This window comes from Channa argus, chromosome 19 (assembly GCF_033026475.1).
Source record: "Channa argus isolate prfri chromosome 19, Channa argus male v1.0, whole genome shotgun sequence".
NCBI classification, from domain to species: domain Eukaryota; kingdom Metazoa; phylum Chordata; class Actinopteri; order Anabantiformes; family Channidae; genus Channa; species Channa argus.
In genome coordinates, this window is record NC_090215.1 from 20,197,759 (window position 1) to 20,220,784 (window position 23,026).

General features: G+C 42.6%; 1 protein-coding gene across 3 annotated transcripts in view; it reads right to left on the reverse strand.

Moving 5' to 3' along the window:
- Positions 1-23,026, reverse strand: part of fars2 (phenylalanyl-tRNA synthetase 2, mitochondrial) — a 101,911-nt gene that overhangs the window by 12,953 nt on the left and 65,932 nt on the right. For all 3 annotated transcript variants that reach the window (XM_067485432.1, XM_067485434.1, XM_067485433.1), the window contains 2 exons: positions 19,368-19,528; positions 15,409-15,566 (listed from right to left, as the gene is read on the reverse strand). In XM_067485432.1, coding sequence (XP_067341533.1) covers positions 15,409-15,566; positions 19,368-19,528 — 319 coding nt within the window. The remainder of the gene's footprint in view (positions 1-15,408; positions 15,567-19,367; positions 19,529-23,026) is intronic.

Sequence of the window (23,026 nt, forward strand, 5' to 3'; positions counted from 1 at the left end):
GCATTATGTGTTTGTTTTGTGAAAAACATAACCACAACCTTCACCTGTGGTCAGGTGCATTCAGTTTGCTTCAATCCAAACAACTGTGGAAAACTAAACATCAGAAAGTTCCAGAACTAACTATGTACTGTCAGCATAAAAAAACAAGCTTGGGACAAATATTTCAAACAGGGGCACAGTGTTGTCCTGCCCTTGAGTTGGGTAACTGGGCAAGAAGGACGTTGGTCAGGGAGGTGACCAGGAACCAAAGCAACAGGACGACAGAAAATGAAGATTACAACAACCCACAATGCAACACTGCAAACTCCTCCAAACACAAAACTGCGTCATTTATTTAACTACCACCCAAAATATTAAGCTGTTACATATTTGGGTCCAGATAATATTTGGCGGTGAAGCAGCACAGTTGTCGCCAGACGGACGCACGGAAGAGGCAGCAGCACTCGTGTTTACTATGCAAACAGTCCGTCAAACAACGGAAAACACTGCGTCCACGTCCACAGTCAGTTCTTGTTACACAAACACAGACGGAAATCACTGAGCTTGGTTGTATGAACGTGATTCTCCTTCACTTTCTTCATTTCTTGCTTTTCTCTGACGACAAATTGCAGCCACAGATCAGATCAGTGCACGTGATCATCATCAGAGTGAGATGATGAGTCATTAGAGGGTTTGTGAACCGATTATTTTCTTGATTCTGAATTTGTTTTTGGATCTGATGGAACTGGCAGGAAGTAAACAAGCTTCCTCTCTCTCATTCATACATTCTGTTTTTTCCCTCCTCTCTCGTCCAACACACATTCTGTTGTCTGTCTTTCACTTGAAGCCACTTCACTTACTGGAGGCAAAAACACAAGACTCACTCATCCTTGTGCGCGTGCTGTGGGTCGATATGAGTTGAGAAAGACAAACAGGAAGGCACTCAAGTCTGTGAATGAGTGTGTGTGTCTATTAATTGTGTTAAGATGCAGGGAAAGCAGGAAGAGAGCATCATTATCTGGAAAGCGGAGGCAGCAGAAGTGCTTTTCCACAGCCACTAAAGCCTGTGTGTGTGTGTGTTTGTGTGTCAGATTCATTCACAATACATTTTTATGATGTCTTGGGTAACATGAGCTTGCTGTGCTTCAGGTCTGTGCGTACATCAATTCAGTTAATGCATTGTTGGTTTAACCTGCCGCCTGCACAGAGGACGTGAATCAGAGCAGCACCCCCCCAGCCCCCACCCCAGAATCCCATCGCTGATTCATGACGCAGTCCGACTCTTTTGAAAACTTGAATCCATTGTTATAAGTTGCAACCTGACACTTGACTTACTGAGGCTAAAAATAATTGATGGTGTGGGTCACGCGATGGACGAAGGCAGCTGGGAGAAGGACGTACTGTTTGCAAACCCTGACGCGAATCCAACGGAGCTGAAGCAGAAGGATAGAACTGCAACCAGGTACTAAAAATGTTTACATTTATTCATGACTAAGTCAGTTTCTCCAGTGGCTTCAAGCAATAACTTAAATTAAAGCTTCTACACTTTAAGCATCTCGATTGTGTCATTTCAGATCCATTTGAGTTAGGATTCAGAGGCAAAATGTAAAAAACTGCGTCACCGTCACCACTTAATTCCTGGGTGAAGAAATGAAACGAAGCCGACACACAACAAAAACCATCCTCTGCCTTTCTCTGTGGGGTCACATTACGTTTACTGCTCCTCTCTGGGGGGACCTGGGTTGCCAGTTTGGGAACAGCAGGTCTAATAAAGCCCAGAGCTGAGCAGAAACGAAACTCAGCGTATTGTTGTCTCTTTCCATCAGCCTCAAGGTTAGTGCTCCCAGCCTGGCTTCAAATGCAGGAGGAGACAAAGACAGGGAAATGAAAGAGGATTTATTTTTCATCACTTCTGATTCTCACCTTCCTCCAGAAACATGTTGTGTTTCCTCCGGTGAAGCCGTCGCTCAGCGCGACTATTAACACAGACAATGGTTCTCTGCTTTTCAATTACCCGCCCTACACACACACACACACACACACACACACACACACACACACACACACTCTTTTGCTGTAGGAATCCCGCGGGTGAGTGATTGTAGTAGTTAGAGCTTACATATGAAACTTAATGTGTGATGTAATATGTTAATTATAAATATATAAGTTGTGGTGCATGAAGGAATAAGAAGAACTTATGTGCTTGAAGGTGGATTATCAGGGAGACAGAATTAAACAGGTAAACAATACGGGGATAGAATTCTTAGCAAAGAATCGGAGAAAAATGGGATATGGTGTTTGTCCCTGACAACGGTTGCTAAGGAGGAGAAAGTTGGAACAGAGTTAGTGAAAGTGTGGGGTAGTAGAAGTTGGAAGCACTGAGATAATAACAGAATGTGTTGTGACGTGAAGCATCTTTTGGATTTGCTCTTCTCTATTTTATTTTTTATTTTCTTAATATATGGACGTGTTGTGGTCTGAGTTTAGCCCCGACACTGTGTTTGTGTGTGTCTGATGTCCTGATTTTGACATTTTAAGGCAAATTCGAAGCACAATTAAAGAAGCACATGAGTGTTAGAGAGCCAGGTGTTAATGTAGCTGTCACATCCTGAGTCGAGCTCCCTGTGTGTGGAGTGGGATTGTTAGGGTAATAACTCCAGCTCACAGAAATAAAGATGCCCTCTGATTTTTCGTTGCTTGTGCTCGTAGCTTTTCAGAAAATCTCTGTACCTCTTTTAGTTTAGTCCGTAAACGTGGGGTCACCACGGTGGATCATGGGGTCCTGCTTTGATTTGGCACTGGCTTTTATGCCATGTGACTTTCCTGACGCAACCTTTTGTATTTTTACCAGGCTTGGCACCGGCACTCAGATGGATCCCTCAAGCTCAACAGCTGGGGTTGGGTCTTGCCCACTTCCACATATGGCCAGACCACAAACCGCCCACCCACAGTCCACAGGCGGCTGAACCACAGTCGACCCAAGTGATACCACAGAACATATTTAGGGAAAATACAAACTAACTGAGAACAAAGTCTATTTAGTGCTGGAATATAGAATAATTTCAAGGCTTTTGTTTAGCATGAGATTTTAACCATCTAGAGTATAAGTACGAGTGATAAAGACTTTTTATTTCTATTCAAGTAGTAATTAATATTACTACTGCTATACTATAACTAATATTTACTGTAATGACCAGTAACTTGTAAATGCTATTAAAGTTTATGTCAGAGCTTTCATACGTCCATCTTAACGTACCGTCTGTTACGACGTTCACATTACAGCTGTGCAGTTAGCAGGTCTGTAACAATCATTACATTATCTCTTCAGATCGTAGCCGCTCTGTAACTGGACTATCAGACGGCGTCTTTCATCAAATCCTAAACCCTGTTTCAGAGGAGCAGAGATTTCACTCACAGCACTTCCAAGTTGGACAGAGAAAGGAATAAAAAGCCTGAAGGAACTTGTTGCATAAAGATCTGTTGCTTTGAGACAAATGCATTTGCCTCGTTGGCCTCGGGCAGCAAAGACTGCTGTGTTTTTATAGTAGAGACATGTGAACATCTTTTAAAAGGGAAAAACAGATTATTTTCTCTGCATTTCACATTTACCAAAAACTCTCTGGATGTTTGAACTCTGACTGACATGATCTGCACTAAGAGGTCGCCAGAGAACAGCGGCGGACAGTGTTTGTGTTGACATCTGAGGACTCTGCTGGGGACATTTTTGCTGAGAGAATCAGAAACCTGACAAAGAACGAGAGAAAACTGCTGAGAGACAGAACAGGGACTGACACAGAGTCTCGGGGGTCTTTCAGATTCAGTATAAATTATTGTAAACATTGACCTTGTCGCTGACCTCGGTTTGGAGCTTTATAAAGTGCTTTCAGCTGGCAGCACTAAAGTAGTTAATGCGTTTGGTTTGGGAGCAGAAGAAAGTCTTGTTAAGGTGTTTTGAGGACAGCGGATCATTTCGCACAAACTCCAGCTCCTCCATGTTAGACACCTTTTTACATAGATAGTAACACAAGTTAACGTGGACATTTGTTTCTGTAACAACAACTGGCTCCAGCGTCACGTTGTGGTTACGTCATCCATCTTTGCCCCTGCAGATTTCACCATGGCATCAAGTATTAGCGTATATTTCCTTGGTATTGCTGGAATATTATACTTATGTTACCGAGCTGTAAAGTAAAGTGAATTGAAGGTGCTTTAAATGTATTTTCAGCTGGAGCAGCACCTGCGTCCTTCACCAGAGATGACGACTTTACTTTTTGCTGCAGAAAATGTCTAAATTCCCATTTTGTTCTCCTGGTCCTGCAGCCGTGTTAGCAGCAAGCTGCCTTAAAGACTCCAGTTCCTCTTAGTCTCTGTCGCTCGTCCTCGTCCCCAGACAATAAGAAGTCAATCTACCTGGATCGATCCTCATTGCCAACACACACACACACACACACACACTTGTGATTGAGGTCAGAGTAGAAAAGGACACTGAAGCAGAAACAGTCAATAAAGAAAGACTCCACTATCACTTTCCTTCCCCCTGTGTTTTGTCCTTCATTTCAGTCTTTGCTCCTACAGTATCTCTACTTCCTCCTACTTCTTATTCTTATCTTCATCCTACTTTTCTTTCAGGTGCTGATTGCCTTTGTTCTGGTATGGTGATAAAATGAATATATTCTGGATCCATTTTTATATTTTATAAAACTAAAGACAAAAGTCCATGAAAGTTGAAGATTAAAGCTCCACTCTTCCCTAAAACCACATTTTCCATTTAAAACTTCATCTGCTTGGAGAAGCCGATCTACACGGCTCCTTAGAAAACACAACACCTCCTACAGCACAGGAACAAACCAGCAGCAAACTGTGGCTAAAATACACCAAACACCCAGTTAAACCTGTGCAGATACAAATAGCAGTCATCATGCAAACACCTTAAAATCCTCCTCTTCCCTGGCAAACCCACCGCCTCAGCCTGAAGAACAACTGCTGTTTATCAGCCTGTACATCTGTCCCACTCTCAGCCTGATCTGTCCACACAGTCTGTCCACACTGATGCCTGCATGTCTGCGTCTTTGCTCTTTTTACACTGAGGAACTTTAATTAGCTGTGACAGTGGAGCACGCATCTGGTCAGGGATCGAACGTGAGCAGCAGCACAATCCTGAGAACCTTTCTGTGACTCTGCATTATCCATGACTCGTCACTGTCCACAGCTATTCTTCAGTGTCCAAATTATGTTTTGTTCCATGTGTGGGAGTATGTTTCCATGTTAAAAACCAGCCAAAGAATAAACACACAGGAAGCGTGTGTGCATGCGAGCATAATTAGTGCAGCGAGGGAATCCTAAAGACCTCCAGAGTTTTATTGTTTCCCAGCAAAATCTCTTTGGCAGGCGTCATTTAGCAGTTGGATTCCTGTACGTCTTCACAAATCCCTGCAGACAGGCCTGGATACTAACCCTGAAAACATGTTTACCATGATGTTCAGTGGCACAGCTAAGACTGGGAGTCTTCAAGTGTTCATCCTAATAAGATTACTGACTGAAAAACTTCACTGGTTTCCATTTAGATACAGGAGCATTGAGGACGTCCAACTATCAGCGTTTGTGTTCATCCCAAAGACGGGAAAACAGGACAGGTACAAACACAACTGTATGAATCAGTGTAAACTGGAGCATCAAGATGCACCAAATCAAGAAAAGGCCAAAACCTTGAGTACGTCAGGATGAGCATCAACACACTGTCTGCTTCCAACACTGTTTTCACAGGTTTCGAAGATGGAAAAATCCTGAAACTCACTCGACATCAGCATGACAATAAAAACTTTCCTTACTGAGAGTGAAACAGCAAAAACTGCAGCTATACGACTTTTTATGTGACAGCAGAGAATTGCCCCCCCACGCCACCCCCTTCTCAAACCTCAAATGACCCAAGCTGCTGACTGCATGATTCACCAGGGCAGGACAGAAGGAGTTGTGTGTGTGTGTGTGTGTGTGTGTGCGTTCACATTGGCAGCAACGTACAGGCACGACCGCCTCGCCGCCGCGCGTTCTGGCTCGGCCATATGTGTGTCAGCTGCAGCAGCGTCAGACCGTAAAAGGCAGGGAAGCGAGGCGGGTGGAAGAAGATCAGGTGTTCTGCTGCGTCACGACGACAAAACACACAGGAATCAAGACCCATGTCAATGATCTCAGCGCCACCCTGACTCATCGCCGGTCACATCAGCAGCACAACACTGATTCTACTGTCCTCCGAACAGCTGTCCCACAAGTTTAGTTTGTCTTTAAAGTCACTTTAATGTGTCCATTTGTTTGTGAATGTGCTAAACGTTCGACCTTTTCAGACGCCGTCATATTTTGCCTGGAGTCAGTGATATCAGGCCGAAGTAGAAGAATACAACAAGGTACACAGAAACGCAGTACAAACACATGCTTTTCATCCAAACTCCTCGCAGACTTTGTAAGTACGTTTTAATTACCTTCATTTTGGCTAAATTCATTAATGACCTGGTAACATACAGACGACGAGGACACAAGGAAACAGATGAGACAGTGGAACATTCTCAGAGGAAGTGGCACTAACACACCTCCATCTGAACATTTTAGGGAGTCGGCTAATTTGTCTAAACATTCAAAAACCAAACGGGTCGTGATTTGTCTCTATTGTTGGATTTGTCTATTGCCATTTTTATATTATTGACTCTTGGTGCTGTGGTGAAATTGCACAAACCTGTGATATAAAACTTTAGAAACTGACGGGGAAAACGAGACCAGTCATTTATGGCGCTAATCAAGCTGTTAGTAGCAATGTCAGGTTAAAGTTTCTATTTTGGACATAAGTAGTATATTTCTGTTTTTTATATTTTATTATATGGATAATAGAGTACTTCTTTATTCCTGAGGAAACTGTTGATTGGACCCCCCCCCATATGCTAAGTAAAACATAAAAGTATATTTGTGTAGTATTTATGGGTGTGGTTTACTTTTCACAGTACTATCAAGAAGCAAATATTATTCTTTAACAAAATCAGTTAAAAAAACAGTTAATTTAACTGCAATAAACTGTAATTCACAGACCTGTAAATGAAGTGTTATTTGCCTTTGTTTGATGCTTTTAAGGTGGAACTGTGTCTAATTTAGACTATTTATCTGTAGTTGTGTATAATGTGTGTTTGCACTTTTAAATGAGCTGATGTGTTGGTCATCGTGGTGAGTGTGAAAGCAGGTGTGTGTGTGTGTGTGCACCAATGTAACCTCTATGCTCAATTACACAGGCCTCTGGGGCTGTGGCAGCAGTGAGCTTGCTGATATAAATCTGGTTTGTTGTTGATACACCAGCTCTCTAATGCCCATAAAACATTACAGCTACACACACACACACACACACACAGTTTTGGGACACTCCAGGGAGCCAGTACTGCAGTACACTAATATGCTAACACTTTAGGGCGACCTAGATAGGAGGCAGTGGTGAACCGAGCAGTCAGATCCTTTACAAATACTGCTACAATACTGTAAACAATTCTACATTGAAAGCAGCCACGAAAGTATAATCAGGCAAATCTAGTTAAAGCATTTAAATCAAAAGTAAACTGCACCTATATTATATCATTAGTGACATTTTTACAAAAAGAAGATCAATGAGTTCATAATTTGTCCAAACCTCAAAGGTAATAAAGTAAATGAAAGGAAAAGAAGCAAACTGTCACATTTAAGAAGCTGTAACCAGAAAAGATGTTATTTTTGAAAGATAACTTTATAACTTCATTTGCTAATTTTAGCTTTAGTTTTATGTAATGTTGAGAAGTTTAATTTATATTAAAATGACTTACTAGCAAAAGTCTTGTAAAGAAACTAAAGCTCTCATATGTGTTGAAGTAAAAAGTACTCCATCTCAATTGTAATGGAGTAGTATAAAGTAGAGAAATAAGTAGAGAAAATACCAGAGTACCTCGAAAAGTACAGTGGAGGAAGAAATGACAGAGAAGACAGGGAGGAGGAGAGAGGACGAGGTGACATTTTCCAAAGGTGAATTGGATGATGTTGACATTTAGAGAAAAGCGAGATAAAGTAAAATCCAGATCCAATTTAGAAAACGTTGAGACACGACAAAGTACACAGCACCACGTGTGTACTTTACACACAGGCCAGTACCACGACCGACAGTTACTACTGCACTTCCTATTCAATTAGTCTGAAGTACGCAAACTCAAGTAAAACACTTCAAATTCTTTACTCAGGTTCACACTCTTACATGTACTTTAAGTAGTAGAGCGTGTACTCAACTAAGAATACAAAGTATTCTAGACACCGTGAACTTGATGCAGTTGTACAGGTCTCATAAAGTTTCTTTCCTCAAGTATCTTTTCTGATGTTAATTTGACTGAATGGGTGTGTGTTGAACTGATTTATGAAATCAGCTCTGATCCAGCTCCTCCCCTCAGGAGGACTTTGTCTCCGTTTTCTGGACAGGGCGTCCCTCATCTCCTGCCAGCTGAACTCATCCATTACTAGAAACTATGGTTTTTAAAACCAAACCCAGCAGCTGTGTAAACTGAATTTGATGTTTATGTGCTGCTCTTCATGGACATTGGACCAAACTGGACCATTCACCACTGCCGTCTGTCAAATGGTGAGGCAGCATAAAAAAACTGAACACCGTCCTCCACCGGCACTCAGGCTCTCAAACAGCCCCCCCCCGCCAAAACAAACAGGCCAAGATTTGTTGTCTCTCTCATGGAGGACCACACGGACCCCTTACCCGTCAGGTAACAGGTCAACTGATAAGAACTGGGCGGAAACAGTGTCTACTGTACGTCTCCGTCTGTCCCCATCCGGCTGACTGACACTTAGAAACAACCATATTTAATTCAGCTGAATAACAAACTCTCCGTGTCTTTTTTCCACAGGTGATTACAGTCTCTTTACCAGTCGCAGTTCCTGCCTCCATCACTCAGTCATCACTCCCTTTCTCCTTCATCTGTTTGGGAGGGAAGTTTAGTCTCTGGCTCTGTGTTAAATCATTCATTGAGTTGTGGTGGGCGGCTGCCTCCCTGTCTCCTGCTGAGCCTGCAGAGAGCGAGGTGGGGGGGGGGATGACAGGATGACAGGTGGAGGAGGATAGGACCGACGAGAGAGAGAGAGACGGAGGAGAGAGACGAGGCCGTGCACGACAACTGATGCACTTCAGTTTTAGTCCAAAGTCCAAACAGACTGAACCTGGAACATTTTCAGTTTTAATGACTCAGATCTGAGCCTGTTGTGAAGCGACTGTTCAAAGACCAGAGCTCAGCTCCAGGTTCAGTCGAGAATCTCTGCACCACACACAGACACATTCCTGAAGAGACGGCTCTCGGTAGAATTATTAGGACTGTGTCTCTGTATTTTTAATAACGTAACCCGGACACAGCTAATATGGCTTTTTAATGAACCGGCCACTTGCTGAATAATAAATAAACACAGTAATAAGTATTTAGTTGGTTTTCTGTAAAATTGTCAGGAGAAAGTTCTATTACTTTTATTATTTTTTATCAGGACAAATTGTTTTATTAGATTTTATAAAAATCTGGCAACACTGGACTCACTGATGTTTTCAAGACAAAATCAATAATAATGATAAATAATGACAATCTTCATAATCTTCTTCATTGTTATCATCATCATAAGTAATATATTATTACATTAAAACTGAAAATCTAGAAGATATACGATGTAGTATAAGGTTACTACTGACTACTCCCAGCTGTAGTACTAATGGAAATTAGCATTGCAACCTGTGTATTTTCAGTGTGTAGCACAGAATAGTTGAAGTCAAAGTTAGTGTGAGTCTGAACAGTTGGTGTGTTGAATGTGCCAGTCTGCTCCTCGACATTCAAACGATTCCAAAACCTGTTTGTGGCTTTTTCTTTCTTAGACCCATCAGGTTGGTTGGACCCCTGGTATTTAACACTAGCTGTGATGTCAGTGCTGCTGCTAGCGTCACTTTACTACTGTACATGTACTGCAGCTACTAACTCCAACCCTGCTACGAATACAGACCAAGCTGCATCACACACTCACACTAATACGCTTCAAACTAGCAGCACACACACTCTCAGTCCGCTGCCTCTCTGGGGAGTCATGACGGGGGGAGGCTGCTGTCTGCTTGATTGACAGCTCTGTTGACTTATCAAATTAGTTCCAGCCCAGTTGCGGCTGACAGTGTTACCGACCAATAAATGCAGATTTGTGGGGGATCATAGCGAGCCATCAGCTTTGATTTGCTACTACATGAGATGTTTATGGAGCGGGAGACAGGGCGAGAGACTACGAGGAGACACACAGAGAGAGAGAGGGGGGCACTTTGCTTCCTCTCTCCTCTCTCTCTGCACATCTCTTGCTCATTTGATTAACCTTAGATTCATTCAGGAGGAGAAAATTTATTGGAGAAGCTACAGTTTCCAGCAGCTTCAGTGGGTTTTACATCACCGCAGGACTCGCACAGATAGTTGTTCCTGAGACTCTCATGAGTATCCAGTGGGAATTCAACGTCCCAAAGCATCCAGACAGAGGGCAGACACAACTAATCAGACCGTCAAGGACAAATAGTTTCAAACTACAATAGAAACAGGTTGAATTAGTGTGGAGTTACTGTCAGGAAATTCAGTTTTGGATTAACCTGTTGAGATACGTCCAGGCTCCGAGGTCTCACAGAACCAGCCCAGACTGTACCAGCTGCAGGATAACTAGTCCATGAACCCGACTGACTCCAAACCACATGTGCTTCATACAAGACCTGTTTCATTTGCCATTTGTCAGCTCCATTCCTGCTCTGTTAACGAGGCTGATAGTTGTGTGCAGGCAGACGTCCTCTCTGTTCTCATCTGATCCTGAAACCGAACTTCTGTTTGCTCACATTCTGGATTCAGATCCTTGTGGGAAATTAAATGACTAATGATATGGCTCAGTCTGCTGCACCTCCAGGCTGAGCTGAGCTCTTACAGCACATTAAGATTTTGTTGGAAATGAAATGTGTTACCAGAGATGTCAATTAATTCCAATTTATAATATTTTAAAACACTGGTGTCGTCCTGAAGCTGTGGGATTGAGTGTGAACTGTGTCCTTTACATTCATGTACACCGTGATCAGTGCCTGCTGCTCTTGTAAAACTAAATCCTGTCAAGTTACAGAGTGTTCAGGGAGACCATCAGACCTGCTGTCTGTTGTCCATCACTGGGACAGAAAATCATTAATCAATGACTGTTTCTTAAAGATAACTGGTCCAGATACAGACACGTAAAGCCGGCTGTTTTATTTAAATATAATATCATTCATTCAAGGGGATGCAAACTTTTGCACTGAACTGTATGAGTCCAGTTAGTGTGGGATTCTGTTGAAATGCTGCTCTCAGCTTCCTCATCAGCTCCTTGGGTGCAGGCGAGTTTGTTAGAAAAAATGAAGATGCTGACTAATGACAGCAACGGCAGAACAACAATCTATCAGCACAGATAAATTAGAGAGAGAACCGGTGTTGAATAAGTCGACAGCTAATAAATGCTCGGGTTGTCTTTTAGAAAGACTGATCTGTGGAAAGAATACAAGCTCATTAAATCCCTTCTGGGACAGGACGAAACTAATCGCAGTTGTCCTCTTTATCCACCATCGCATGCAAATTTAGCATGTTCCCGATTGCTTTTTTTTTAAATGTGGTTGTAAACCGTAAAAAAAACCAAACAGACTTTATAAACCGCACGACTAAAAGATTCCTTCATTCAATCCTTCACCTCTTCTGACACCACAAGCATTTGAGAAATGTACATAGAAGACATTTGCTATTTGAAACAACAAGGTGGGACGTCTTAGTTAAAGATGTCTAACAAAGTCAAGTGAACATGTCTTTGTTTAAACATTAATGTACCTGCAACCAACCAACTTCATATGTAGACTTGCTCATTTTTGGTCATTTGAGGAGGACGAGTACTTCAGTCATGCTCCTTTGATTAATGTTAAAGTTGGTGCATTGAGGCTCAGCACAGAGTGTTGGTCAGCAGAGTTTCAGAAACTTTCAGAGCCCAATAAAATATTACTTAGTTTGTTGTTAGATGCTGCTCTTAGTGTTATACTGTTCACAATATATGAAAAGATGCAGCCATGCTACTGTTGTTAGCACTTATATAGCAGTAGTTCAGTGGTTTAATAGTTTCTAGTAGTTTTGAATCTAGTTTTAAGCATGTTTTTGTTTGTAGACAACAGAAATCAACCTGAACAGTATAAAAATCATGTGGCCAAAGTTTAGGTTTTGTGAGATCCAGACTGTTCATATTGTTGAAGTCCAACCCTCTGAAACAAAGACTAACAGCCTCACGCTGAGCTTCCTTTAAGCCTAGTTAGAGCTCACACACGTGATGGACACAAACCGTCTAAGAGACTAGTGTTGAAACATCCATCTCCCACCTGCCCTGTTTCTTCCTGCATCTATCCTCCTCACAGAAACGCTTCTACCACGATGTCCACGTGGACTTATGGAGGAACTGATGACATGCGTCTTTACAAGCGTTAACTCTAGTTTAAAACCTGCTCTCTGAATGTTCCGCCTCATTCACAGACTTGTTTGGCACGTGTGAGTTTATCTGACTGTCAACAAATCAGGAAAAATCACCTCATAAAAAGACAGAATCTACATCATACTATAAGAAAGTGTCAGGATAGCTCCTATTTTTTAGGTTGAGGAAATAATAAAGTGCATAGACAGTGGGACAGAATTAGTGTGTGATGCTAGAGAAATGCGAGAAAACAGAGAGGGATGTTTGGAAAGGAACAGGTGCAATGCAGGTATTTTATGCAGCACTAATTTAGGAACTGATATCTGTAATTAACTATAAAGGCAGCTTCGCTCCCTCTACAGTTCTCGCCATCATTACCACTGGGCTGTGATGCCAGTAATGAGGTCAGAATCAGGTGGAGGTGTATGTGAGGAGGAGAGGGTGAGAGGAGGAGATTTGAGAGACATCAGCAGAGAAAATGACATTGTGTAGGAGACAGAAAGAGAAAGGAGGAGAAGTTCTGGGAGGAAAAGGTGCAATGCAGGTTCTCTGTGCAGCACTAATTTAACAAGTACCAAATGTATGTGGACGTGTGAGCACAGCAGCGCCGCAGTTCGTCAGGACTCGGCCCCGGTCGGTAAAGTTCTTCAAACCTGATCAGAGAAAAGCTTTGCTTTATGGACACTTGTCATGTTGAAGCGGGCAAAAGCTGAAGCAGTCGACTACGTCAGTCAAGTGAGGAGCATTTTTGTTGAGTCATGTTTGGACTGATGGGACTGAGGGTGACCAACACGGCTGGGTCATGAACCCAGCAATGTTAGATATGAAAGAACTACATGGCTGTGGGGAGACTGTAAAGGTGCAAAATCCATGACAGTCGATGTCAATCTAGTTAGAAAGACGAGCACTAATGCTGCAGTCACATAATGTGGACAAGATGCGAAAAACACCTCCTTCTCTGACTTGAGAGCATTTTTACATGAATCCAAGGAGGATGTCTCCACTGCTAATCATGTGATGGCACCAGATAAAAAGGCTCCAATAGCTCTGTTACTGTGAACCACAAACAAACTGCTCCTATCAAACAAGCCGCATGGATTGTTTTATGTGGCTTTATGTCAACGTAACTGTGGTGGTTTTCACCCAGTGGGAGAAAGTGAGGAGAAATCCTCACTGTCAGAATCCTCTTATGTTCAGAATTACTGTTTTAACAATATGATAAACCCCCCGCCCACCTTGTATTGTCAGCCATCTTCTCTTGTTGCTTGCTAGGACCATAGACTGGTGTCACGCAGTCTAACTCTGTCCAGGTGTTGGAAAGAGCAGCAGGTGGGCTACAGGAACCTTAAATCAGTGCCCACGAAGAAGAGGTGAGGTAAAATATAACCATGTCTGACTCAGTAAAATGTGGTTTTCTGAAGGCTAAAATGTCCTGTGGGCAGGTAACACGGAAACGTGTATGCGAGCAGCCTGCACGGTGACGTGCAGCACGCTTAGCCACACAGGAGGCTCCACAAACTGTTGGACACATACTTAGGCAGCAAACTCACTAGTTTGGCTGCAAAACAGACAAAATACGAGCACAGCGGCACAACTGGTCCTTTGACCATAGATCATGTTCAGTGTCTTTTGAGAGAACATTAAACTCCAACAGATCATCAGACACAGCTAATATGACGGCTTCATCTATTCGGTTCTGTCTGCTCCCACAAAGGTCAGGCCTGTTTAGAGAGTTTGCAACTGGTCAAAGGTGTAAATCACTAAAGTTCATCCACTGATTAATGCAGTTTATGGATAATGAGCCGTACATCTCCATCTTCCTCTGTCTTTCACCCTTTACTTTTCTGTGCCTCTCACCTCACTGGTTCATTCTCTCTGTCTCCATTAGCTGCAAATCTTACAGTCAGGAAATATTAATAAGTCGTTAGTCGAATGTGTGTGAGGCAGAGAGCGAGCGCGGTGGGGAAAAAAGGTCGCTATTTAAAAGACATTAAAATGCTAAAAGATAAATAGTGTTCGACAATTTTACGCACTGCAGGGACCTCACTGCGCACACACACACACACACTAATGCAAGGTCGAACAAGTGAGGGTGTGTGTGTCACCGTGTGAAAAAGGAGTTCTCAGCCATAAGGTACCAACTCCCCACTGCTGCCCCTTGCACACACACACACACACACACACACACACACACACACACACACACACACACACACACTTCTTAAAAAATGAGATGTCAACACCAGGCACCGCAGGCTCAGAGCTGTACGCCAAGGACAGCTGTGTGTGTTTGTGTGCGGCTCTTTCAGGGGTTGTGTGAACAAGTTTTAGTTCACTACCATCATTGTGAGGACATTTTGTCCAGTGCTCACAGCTTCAAGGTGTGTGTGTGTGTGTGTGTATTTAGAGTGACCATGCACTTTTTCATGGTACAAATAGGAGGGAGAGTGTGTGTTAAATAAAACTGACCGATTGACCTTTACTCTTCTAACATTCCTTTATTTGTCCACTTTGTTTCCGTGTCACTTGTCACTATCCGACCTTTTATTCATTTTAAGTTCTGGAGGTTTGTTCTACTGTTTTGTGTTTGAGTATTTTCTGACATGCAGGAAACATGGAGTTCGTTCAAAATTATCATTTAAAGTTTTGATTAATTTTAACTGACAGAGACTATTTTGCCAACATTTCTTAAATGAGCACAGATTACCGTAATATTTCTACTAGATCATATATGGCCACTACTCTTTTTGCATGTAATACTGAGTTCCTACTCACACTGTACACATCTGTTGCCCCTGACATATCATGCAGACTAACCTGCCTCACTTCCTTACTACTCAAACAGTGCAGTTCCAGGTTTACCTTGGGCTGAGCTTTGGTTAGTTTATGGCATAAAGAAGTGTTTTCTCCTACTTTGGGTGTGTGAACTCATCCACCAGCGTCACTTTCTCCACCAGGTCTCCTCCGATGGAGCGCACCAGGTCGTAGAAGTCGTTCTCTGTGAAGTTCTCCCGGTTCTCCGGCAGCCAGAAGGAGATGTCATTGACGAGCGGTGGGTATTTGCTGAGGGGCTGAGAAAACACGTGCACGTTTGTAATTTAGAGCTCAATATCAAAACTGGACTCTATACATTTAAGTAAGCATGGAAATAGGACACAACAAAACTACAACAGCACATTTAATGGTTAAACATGTTGACATATTTTGTTCTGTTACTTCCTGTGGCAGAAAACTTTGACCTGTCAATCAGTGTGTTTACATGCACATCAGAAACCTGGTTACTGGATATCAGCGTCTACATGCAGAAGCAGAGTAACCTGACTTCCCCTCCACCTCACACTTCTTTTGGAAGCCTGGCACACAGATTTCATCTGTGTAGTGACAGAAAACACTGCTTGTCTTTGTGTGTGTGTGTGTGTGTGAGGCACTGAGTGACAGAGTGACAGCACAGGCAGAGAGACAGGAAAATAAGGGGAGATACACACAGCTGATCCATCCACGACAGGAGCTGTCTGAATTTTTAAACATTATAGGGGAAAGTGACTTATTTAGATTTGTGTGAAGCTCGTTGTATTAGGTCAATTTTCCGTCAGGCTTTGATTTAAAAATGAGACGGCGTCGCCCCGTTTACAATCAGCCTTTTGTTACACACATGCGCGGATGGAGAAAGCCAATTAGAAAGCTGGTTACGTTTAACATGGCACCGTAGGTACTTTATTCTTTGGATAGGTTTGTGTTTCTTGGGGCTGGGTAAGTAGGAGGGGTGGGTACTGTAGGTGGGCAGATCCAAAGGTGGACAGAATATGTTTGAGTAACAAGTACATAGTCAGGGACTGAAGCCCGGTTTGGGTTTAGGTACCTAAGTAACAGAGACACATTTTACCTTCTGTGAATTATGCTGCCAAAGTAACGGAGGTAGGTAGACAATGGTATTTTGTTTTTTTATTTAAAGTTACCTTTGCAAAGGGAAGACAGAGGACGAGGAGGTGGACAAAGGCGTCAACTTATTGTTAGCCAAGCAGTGCAGACAGTGTTTCTAAGGGAGTTCGAGGCTTTTCAACACTATTAGAGTCTAGTGGCTCTGGACAGCTCCCTGGTGTCCTGGTGTGTGTGGGTTTGTTTGTGGTGTACACACACACACACACACACACACACAGCCTCTTTCCTATTTGGACCCCAGTGTTCACAGTTCATTACCAGGGGGTCCTGGGGTTGAGGAGGGTTTAGGGGGAAGAGGTGGAGAGTTTCAGCACAGGAGAGGGGCTCTGACCCTGGGCAGGAGATGAGCCGTGCCCCCCCCCCCAATCCCAGAGGAGGAAGTGAGTTCATCAATAAAACTAACAGGACTGTGAGGTGGACAGCAGCAGGACAACAGGGCCTGTTGCCCCCCGTGACCTGATGTCACTGTGGTCTGGTGATAAGTTCTAGGACATGATTTTAGCAGGTTCCTCCTCAACATTACATTGTTCCTCATGACTTAGTCCCTTGTTAATTGCAGCATTCTTTGTTTTCCGTCCTTTCATCCCAGCTTTTCCTTAACCTATATTCCTCCTTCCGCTTCTCTCCATGCTTCTCTTCCTCTCCACCTTTTTTATTTCTTACACTCGTCATCACTTTTACTTTACGTTTGTCTATAAATATTTTTTCTTGGCTTTTCTTATTCTCTCTTCACCTTTTTCATCTCCTTCCTTCTTTGTTTCCCTTTTACCTGCTACCTCCTTCCTTTCCTTGCTTCCCGTCTCTTTCAGTCCATTTCCAGTCTCTGCTCTCCCCTCCCCTCCTCTTATCCTCCATCTTTCCTTCTCTTCTCTCTGCCCTCCAACAGTCACTCGAAATGTTCTTCATTAGCGAAGACGAGAGTCGACAAAAACACCTTTAGCATGGACGGAGTAACCGCTGTGTGAACCTGTGTTACTGTGTGTGTGTGTGTGTTGGTGATGCTGGGGTCGGGGGAAGTGACTGTTGGCGGCTGATGTGAGCTCCCACTGTCAGAATGTTTTATACATGAGGTTAAAAGGCGAGTACACACAGCCCCACACACAAAAGATAAAAGACGACAGGGGAGAAGCTAAAAGTAGAGAAGTAACAAAACTGGTAAAATCTGTATTCATTTACAGTGAGCTGCTTTTCAGGCTTTACTGCAGCCGTCACATGCCATCTTTGGTTTCTTTAACAAGTTTACATAGCCCCCTCTTTATGGGGTCACAAAGGGGCAGAATGCTGATTGGTTTGTTCAAGCAAACTTTTAAAAATGCAAAAAAAGTGAGGGAGGGACGTTTCCCTAAATTTGTGTGCATTTACACACTGAGGACCCATGTAAATGTAGAAACATGATGAAAAAAAGTGATTTTGCACCATGGGGCCATTTAAAGGGTTTAGACTAAATGATAGATTTGTAGCAGGTCGCCTCTAATATTAGTGAACGTTAAGCTGCACATAGACTCTAATAAGCTACAGGTTACAGTGTGTAGACCTCATGTGCTCAGTAAAGGTCTTTACCAGTTTCAACAATAATAGAGTTGAGCCGAAACTGATCCTTGGATAAACCACCTGAACTCTGAAGTGCACAAAATTATTATTAAAGGAGAAAGAGACTCAATCCGAGAGTGTCTCAATAACATTTAGACCCAAGGACAATTAGACTTAACCAAAAATGTGAGAGACAAGCTGCAGTATGATGAACTTACCAGCAGCGGTGGTGGAAGGGAGCAGCCATACAAAAATGTATTTTATACAGCCAATCCATGGAAATTCATAGTAACTATAATATTTGTCTATAGTCGAAAGACAAATTGTTTAAAATCCAATTTCCTCTTCCTGCTCCAACAATAAAACATTCTGTACCCGGTGACAGACAGGAAGAAAAGATGGTGTTCGAAGCTATTTGCTGTTTACTCCCTGCATCTGAACTCACAGCTACTCTCATTTAACAGAAGCAAGCAGTTTCCTTAGAATAATGTTGGCTTCACTTTAACGGGAGTTTGATGGAGGGAGATGGAAGTGTTTGAAGGCAGAGGTTACTGAGTGTAAATAATCAGCTGAATGTTCATTCAAGCAGGGAGACAAATGGACGACTCAACACATGGAATAATAAAAAGGACGGGGAAAGGAAACAAAGGGAAAGAGAAGTCATGGAAAGGTCAGATTACATCAGTCTTCATACTTTCTTTGTACTGTTTCTAGAAGTACTACAATATGAAAATCAGGTTTGTCTACTTGCTCTCACATCACTGATGCTGCTGCAGGGTTTTTGGACTCAAAACAAAGATCCTGACTGGACTCAATAATTACTGCAACCGAGTCCAGCATCATCCAGTTTACCTCCAAATTCATCGGTTTCATGTACACTGTGTTGTAGTAGTAGTAGTATTGTACTCGACTTCATTTAACATTTGTGGAGACGTGAGAGAAACGTTCCTGCTGCAGTGGAGTCTTTACACTGCATGTTTAGTCAGTGTGGCAGCTTTAGGTCAATCCCATTTCTTCATTTTTACTCCCACACCTGTATCTTTGCGTTGCTCCTCTGAACAGATGCACAAAAAGTAGGTTGGTGTTAAAAACTAACTACCAAATGTTGACCTTAGTCGGAGAAATTAGAAAGTTTGCTTATGGTCCTGGCATTGAGAAATATAAGTCAAACAACATTAAACTAAGTAATCTGATGGTTAACGTTATTATTTGAAGCCATTGTGGGCCTTAGTATTAATCACATCCTCTGTCATCAACCCGTCAAACAAAAGAAATAATTCCCCCCAAAAATGCAAAAACTGGAGAAAAATATGGGAAATAGTAAAGATTTGAAGAATCCTAATTGATGGTTATGCGTAAGTGGTTGTATTGGGACTGGGCCCATTTTGTTTGTGTGTTGGTACCTGGAAGCAGATGGGCTGGTGGATGTCCTGCACTCGGAACTGTTTGAGGAAGCGGTCGTCCTGACTCCAGAACAGCCGAATGTCTGGGATGCTGTAGAGGACCATGGCTAGTCTCTCCAGACCAAGACCGAACGCCCAGCCCAGCTTGTTGGCCGCCCCCGCTGCCAAAACACACAACAAATGATGAACTGTTACCATGTAAGCTCTGCTTCAGAGGATCCAGCAGCAGCATCAAGCAAATACTAAAGAGACCACTGTATAGAGCTGATGTATGTTGTGTTCCAGAAGTAAGAAAACCCTGTTCAACAACCAACACGGACATTTGTCACATCGCCAACAACAAATCCACGATTGGAACCTTCTGCCACGGTATGTTGTGAAATTTAAATTGTGTCTTAAGATAAGTAGGACAGGCTTTGTGAAAAACAGCAAAGTGAAAAAACACCACACGGGCTAAACACCATGGCTTCACAGAAAAGGGTCCACTGACAAATGGATGGGCACAGCAAGTTCAGACTGCTTAGAAGAGAGGACAAGACCCTGTAGAAGGTTTTACAGAGGACAGAGTTTAAATGATTATACCAGTATATACATGTACTGTAAGTATCCACTCTGCCACATTGTTCTATTTATGTCATGGGAGCTGTACTTTGATGCCAAAAATGTAATGGCTGTTGTTAAAATTATGAGGGTTTCAGCTTCCAGCAGCTTGCGGTGAGGTGGTTGGGGATTGGTCTCAAATATGGAATAAAAATTTAAAAAATCTGAAGGAAACAACTTAGGGCCTGCTTTGAGTTTCTGAAGCTAGAGGAACAAAGTCCAGCCCCATCCTGACGACATGACTTGGGACGTCTACACGGAGCATTTAGCAGCTAAAGATGCAAATGTTGGACTGTGATTCCACTAAATGAGAATGTTACTCTGTGTCTGCTCGATGAATAATATGAATATGAATATGTTACTGTAGCCACAATCGCTTTATTAGGTGATAATATGCCAAAGGTGACGGAAGCCCCGTGGCCAGAAATCTACACTTGCTACCACTACTTAAAAAAGATAGTTATGCATGTAGCAAATTGTCATACAGTCAGAATCGCATGTCTGCTGAGGCAGAACAGAAGCGGTTTCTTGTCACTTGTTCTAGCACTGACACCCTGCAGAGCTTTTGGTGTCAGAACACAAACGTGACGGGACGAGACTCTCACCAAGTCACAACAACAGCAACAAAAAAGGCCTGAAATGAAGCCGTCATCCTCTATAAACCTGGGAGAAACCAAACAGAAGAGAGCAGCTCTGCTCAGAATAATCCGTCATCAGTGCTACTACAGATTTTACTCAGTGTCAGTCTGAGGAAACAATCGAGTTATGTAGAAACACACTGTTGGCGTGGACACGTCTTCCCTTGATGCCACTGTTGTGAGGACATTTTGTCCTGTCCTCTCAAAACGTCAGTCAGCCGTGTTTAGGTTGGACTGGGAATCTTTGTTCAGCACCAGTACCTGAACCCGAACAACACTTAGCATGAATCTTCTAATTCATGTATAAAAGGTGGAACTGAAGCCTTCAGATCACCAGATGACAGAAACACAGGTACAAAATAAAGACAGAAACAGGTTTCAGTGCAGGACAGACAGCAGCAAGTGACACTGATGAAATGAATCAATACTCGAAACAATTATTTATACAATTCAGTCGGTGCCATAAAAGCAACGAAGTTCAGTACTAAACCCTGCGTGTGATGGTTAAGGTTCAGGTGAGGAGGCAGTGATGCGTGTCCAGAAACACTGTCCCCACAGCTATAGACCATCCACCGTGTGTGTGTGTGTGTGTGTGTGTCTGTGTGTGTGTATGTGTGTGTGACAGAAGGTAGCAGGTGCTTGGGTTACCTCAGCGGACTCCTCTATATTATTCAACACTTCAACTTAATGCTGTCGATAAATCTATACAACCTTATCTGACCGCCTCAGACTCCCACAGGCTTCAACACACACACACACACACACACACACAGACACACACAGTATTGCTACTGTTTCTTCACTTATTTTGATACTTTATTGATCTGCAGAGAAGGAAAAAGTCTCAGTTTTCCCGTTCACCATGTGCAGAGGTGAGTGTGAGTCCCTGAAGGCAGCATGCATGGCTATAAGGTGATGCTTAGGGGCCCTCACCCATGCAGAGGATGCAGACCTAAGCTGATGACCTTTGACCCTAAGCAACATGTAAACAAAGGGGTTAAGATTAAAAGAGAAAAACCTTTTACTGATGTTTTCTTGAGGAAAAACCTCAAGGAAATAAATGTAGGTAACAGACCTCATAGTAAGATGATGGAGTCATATTCAGCACTGGATCATTGTCATTTTTAGAGTTTGTTCGCAAGAGTTTGCTTTGACAAACCATGTAGGAAAATGTGTAGATGTTTATAAAGTTTTTTTCCTGTATCTGCCATCTTTAATTTCATATTTTCTTAATTCTATCACTGTAAAGTTGTGACCTTATACTATATCATGAAAAACCACATGAAACAGTTGAAGTAGCCTTTCAGTTAAACACACATTCTGCAACACAGTCAGCTGAAGTCAGTCCCTGTCCTTCAGGCGGCTCCATCTTTACTTTGTCCTATCAATCATTCTGCCGCAGACAGCGTCGTTTTTCAAACAGCTAATTTCTCGCTTCAGAACCAAACTCTTCCGCCGTTGTAATGCAGGTCAAAGAAAAGGGCAAACACTCGGCGGAATAAAGGATTAAAGGTAATTCCAAGGATTTGGGCCGTTTTCGGCCTGGGACCCACATGAGAGAGAAGTGGCTTCTCTCTCTGGGACAAAGACTAATTGAGACAATCCTGTTTTCTCTCTGATTTGTGGACCGTCCAGACACTGAGCCTGTGACCTCTGTCTGGGTCACGATCCACAGCTTAGGAAACACAACAAAAAACAATCAGCCAGAGAGAGAAACATCTGGGATTTAATCCTGAATTTAACTACAGTTTGAAGTGAATTTTCCTTTAAATACTGAAGAAAGGTTCAGAAAACCTCTAAAAGTTTTCTTTATCAGAGACCTGATATCCATGTTTTTGTGCCTGTGTTTGATGGCAAATGGTTAAATAAAGTGAAGAAACAGCTACTGATTACAACAGAGACATGCAGTTTCAAAATAAGAGTCTGCAGCTGGAATTAGGCACAGTGGGGCATTGAGCTAAATGCTAACACTTACTAATATTTACCATGTTGCATATCTTTCCTTACTACTTACATAGCTTATACTACTGTACAGCTGAGATTGATGGAAATGTCACATTTTAGATGTATTTGGTCCAAAACCATCGAGAAATTTAAAGTTTGGACTCGAGGACAAGATGACCAAAGTCATTAGAGTGTGTGTGTTTACAGCTCAGGGTTTTATGAAATGGGGAATCATTGTTGGATCTGTTTTTTCTGCAAAAAACGACCCACAAACACGGTGCAGACCTTTCCCCTTTCTGTTGTTTCAGACAGAGAGCAGCTCTGAAAAGGAAAAACTACATCCGTCGGGATTAATAAAGGTCTTTGAACCTGAACCTGAATCTGTAAAAAGGGCAGTAACTTACATCTAAACTGGGAGAGTATCTGTTATTATGAGCACATGTGAAGGGTTTAAATAAATCTGAGCCTCGTCGTCAT